This window comes from Halyomorpha halys, unplaced genomic scaffold, assembly GCF_000696795.3.
Source record: "Halyomorpha halys isolate HHAL.00 unplaced genomic scaffold, Hhal_1.1 Scaffold13.1, whole genome shotgun sequence".
In the NCBI taxonomy this organism is placed as follows: Eukaryota; Metazoa; Arthropoda; class Insecta; order Hemiptera; family Pentatomidae; genus Halyomorpha; species Halyomorpha halys.
Genome location: NW_027104938.1, coordinates 952,273 through 956,798, shown reverse-complemented (window position 1 = coordinate 956,798; position 4,526 = coordinate 952,273). Strand labels below are relative to the sequence as shown.

The 4,526-nt window shown below is 31.0% G+C and overlaps 1 protein-coding gene across 6 annotated transcripts in view; it reads right to left on the bottom strand.

Annotated features, from left to right (window-relative positions):
- The window catches only part of LOC106679419 (uncharacterized), a 26,242-nt gene extending 24,801 nt beyond the window's left edge, over window positions 1-1,441 (bottom strand). For all 6 annotated transcript variants that reach the window (XM_067046302.1, XM_067046306.1, XM_067046293.1 and 3 more), the window contains exon 1: window positions 1,266-1,441. In XM_067046302.1, coding sequence (XP_066902403.1) covers window positions 1,266-1,320 — 55 coding nt within the window. In that variant the 5' untranslated portion in view covers window positions 1,321-1,441. The remainder of the gene's footprint in view (window positions 1-1,265) is intronic.
- Window positions 1,442-4,526: the final 3,085 nt, after the last annotated feature.

The window sequence follows — 4,526 nt, the reverse complement described above, 5'->3', positions numbered from 1 at the left end:
GGAATGAATTGAAACATTTGTATTTGGTGTATAGACCAAAATTGATTGTAAAAGGAAACTGTAGGGGGGAAAAAATTGTTTATTATATCTTATTATAATATCTCTTTATATCTGATTATACCATGTATGTGTAATTTATATATGTCCGATTACGGATTGATAAGTATGCTGTGTAAGATAGCAACCTGATGTATTTAGGCAGCATAGATAAATAAAGTATTTCTCTCTCTAGTTTTCGAAGCCAATTAATATATTCATTTATATCACACTTTCGTTTATTTAAAAGAATTCTCATTATTTTAAGTTAAATATAATGGAGTAATGAATATTATGTTAATAGTTGTGTATTATTCAGTCTGTTTTTGTTTATTGTTTTGTTATAGAGAACTTGTTTTATCTTTGTTTATTGTTTTTGTAGTGGAGCACTAGACTCAGGTTTTGTTTTATAATTGTATATTGAGTTATGAATCTGTACAAGAGTTTGTCTTTCACAAATAAAATATAATCTAAATCTAATTGGGGGGGGTAACTGAGAATGCATTGGGGAGGGGATTTTCTCGTTATTGAAGTATAGGATTTTAATTACAATTCATCCCCACGACTTATTAATGTAAATATTAATAGATTCTTCATACGAGTGGGGAATTTATATTAAATAAGATCTGATACAAATGTGATATTAAGGTTATGATTTACAGTATTGTTGGTTACATAGTGATTACATGGGGCATTGACTGTGACATGGCAACACTGCGTGGGCAACACTGACGAGCGAGAGCTGAGGGAAGGTTCTGTTTTGTTTTTATCGAGAGTGATAATAATAATGTGAGTGTTTATAATTGTTTCAGTTTGGTGGAAGGTGCATTAATTATGTTTTTGTTTGTTTTTATATGACTGGATAAACTCTTATCGACTTCTTAGTTGTGAGGGACCTTTTCTTCTATGATTGAAATTATTGTCTAACTCAATAACGTAAGTGTATTTAAGCTAATATAATATTGAGATCTAATGGTATTTTTCATTGTTCATCTCTCTTATTTTTTCCATAAAAAAACTATTAGCCCCCTACATAATATATAATAATTAAGATGATAGCATTTGATGCTAGAAGTCTTCCATCAACAGTTCTAGTCCAGCTGAAAGTTGGAATTTTCTATTTACCACTCTATATAATTGTCCGTTAAGTTCTTGCCTTTCTAGTTTTTGGGTTTAACGTTGCTATTTTTCGAAAAAAATCATGTTAATAAAAAATCTAAATCACTTACTTGGTGTAGTTCTTCGACGAGCAGTTGATTTTTTTGGGGTGCTTTGTGAAGACATGGTACGGCGAATTTAAGAGAGTTAGACAATACTCAGGTATTTAGGCATGTTATTGTCAGAATATAAATTTTATGTTCGGAGAGGTTGGTGAAACCTCTTTACCCTTTCGAAGTCACATGTTCATATAAATCTAACGCTTTTATCATATGCCTAACTAGAACGAAAAATCTACATTAATTTTAAAAGAATTTCAAAGATTTTTTAAGCGATTCAAAGAATATTATGACAATATTTAGGTATCAGAAATATTAAATAATTTGGTAACTCTCTTTAGGAGACTAGTCTGCAATGATCCATGTTCTTGAAATATGAAGGATTGTTTAAAGTATTTTTTGAAATACGCATAAGTTCATGTCAGGAAAATAAATTATTTTCTTATTTTCTTCATATCTATGCTTAATGGTATTATATATATTTTTTTCACGCAACAGCCCTTCAAGACCACGCATATATCACTATTTTTACCTTATCATTTTTACTTTTCTTCTCTCTTAGTATCTTCTCATCATTTCTGGGTGTCTTTGTTTCCTCTCTTCCGTTTTTTTTATTTGCCACAAGAACATTGAATTCTTTCAATTTTTTTCCGTACTGTTCTCTATCCAGGCATTCTGTCTGTTATTTTAATGTTTTGTATTGACGGATACTGTCAAAGAGTTTCTTGTTTAGTCTCCTTTGGTCCATTCTCATCATGTGCCCGTAAAATCTCAGTCTTCTGGTTCTTATTTCGATTTCCAGGTCATTTATCTCCCTGTAGATTTCTTGGCTGGATCTTAACCTGAAGCCTTCCTGTGTTTTCTTGGGCCCATAGATTCTCCTCAGGATCCTTCTCTCTATGTTCGGTAATTTTTCCAGGCTAAGGAGACGTGTTGCCTCCATTTCGTATAAAATTACTTCTTTTAAGACCGTGTAGTAATGTCTTATTTTTGCGTTCAACGATTGGTTCCTCTTATTGTAAATATTGCCTGTTGCGAAGCTTACTCTTTCCAGCTTGTAACCGTTATTGCATACTATCTCTCCCCAGATATTTAAATTTCTATATCACTCTTATCTGTCCATATTTCGTCTCTATTACTTTTTGCCTTATTTTTTTTCCGTTGTCATAAGTTCTATCTTTTAGTAGAAGACTTTTAGGCCTGCTTTTACCGCTATTACTTTCAGGATATTTATTTTATATATAGGGTATCTATTATTATATATTAATTCTGAAATTAAACTATTATACTGGATTTTTTTTTGTTTCAAACGTAAATTTCTATTAATTCAGTAAAAAAAAAAGGTCAGTTATTTTTTACTTCTTAAAAGCTTTAGTTCAAGGGAAGTTTCGGACTACAGCAGCTCAACTTCAACATCGTTTATATTTTATTCTTTCTATATTATTGCTGCAAATTCCTTGATTATATCTACATACATCATCATTTTGAAGTACAAGAGCTAAAGATAACAAAAAAAAAAATTATTTCACACTAATTTTTTTTTGTTATCTTTAGCTCTTGTACTTCAAAATGATGATGTATGTAGATATAATCAAGGAATTTGCAGCAATAATACAGAAAGAATAAAATATAAACGATGTTGAAGATGAGCTGCTGTAGTCTGAAACTTCCCTTGGACTAAATAAAGCTTCTAAATAAAGAAGTAAAAACAACTGAATATTTTTACTGAATTGATAGAAATTTACTTTTGAAACAAAAAAAAAATCCAGTAAAATAGTAAAATTTCCGAATTAATATATACAATACCATATATAATAATAGATAGATACCCAATATATAAAATAAATATCCTGAAAGAAATCCTGTGTATTTTTTCCCGCTACCCTAACCATTTTCCTTCAATTGGGATGTTATAGATTCATTTTTTTTTGGAAGATTATTGATTGACCGTGTGTAAAGATGAAAGGAATATGGTCCGGGTGCGGTAAAAAAAAAACTCAAATAGTAGAAATAAACTATTTTAATGAGCCAACGTTTCGCCCCACGTTGCAGGGCTTCTTCAGGGCTATTTTGACGGCAGTCAAAACAAAAATGCTAACAAAGCATTTTTGTTTTTACTGCCGTCAAAATAGCCCTGAAGAAGCCCTGCAACGTGGGGCGAAACGTTGGCTCATTAAAATAGTTTATTTCTACTATTTGAGTTTTTTTTTTACCGCACCCGGACCATATTCCTTTCATTTTTTTTTCCAAAACAAACAGATAGCCATGGCCTACTTCTTCTGGAAAGAACTAACATGACAACGGAAATGTTACTAACAAGCAAACCATGTTGTTAAGGCAGTGAATCACTACGAGTACGTACAACTGTTCCTAGCATTCCGTAAGGGCAGGAAGTATGCACTGAAGCAACTGTACTTTCGACCTAACTGTGTTAGGGCTCCACTTGTTTACCGTAAACAGGATTAAATGACATAGTACAAGAGTCGGGAAGAAAAAAAGGCAGTTATCTCACCCCAATTTTTAATTACTTTAATGAAAACTATGTATAATTACTAGCCAAAATTGATGAGTCTACCAAGTATAGGTAGGGAGAATAAAAAATGGTGGCTGTTCCAAGACCTTAAAAAAACACTATGTTTTCATTCGGAGAGCTCAATGTCTTTAAAACTACCAACAACACTAGAAAATCTAAGAGAACATTATTTAATGAAGAGTAAATTTGCTGAAAAAAGGAAAATTTCTTAAGTATCTACTGAAACATTAGTCGTTAGTTAACTTATTTTGAGAATTCTATATCTCAGGAAATATGTGACATACAGATGTCTATTAGCACTCAAATTAAAGCTAGTTTAATGAACTATAAAGACGTTTATGACCTTTACCTTCGTAGGTATAGTAGTTTTTATGATATTTGCTAAAATAAATTGATTTATAGTTGTTCGGACAATAAGTTTGATTTATGAAAAAACTTCATTTCAAAAACCATTGGAGGTACAGATGTCTGCCAGCGCTCAAATTAAAGTTAGTTAAATTTACTACAAAATAGTTAATTAAGTTCATCTTGGAAGGAGTAATAGTTTTTATGATATTTGACATAATAAACTCACAAAATGTTAATTTTCTAGTTGTTCGTATAAAATGTAGGATTTTTAAAAAATATATCTCTAGATCTGTAAGACGAACATATGTCTGCCAACACTCAAAATAAAGGAAATTTAACTTACTATAAAGTAGTTTATGACACTTATCTTCGTAGGGGTAGTAGTTTTTATG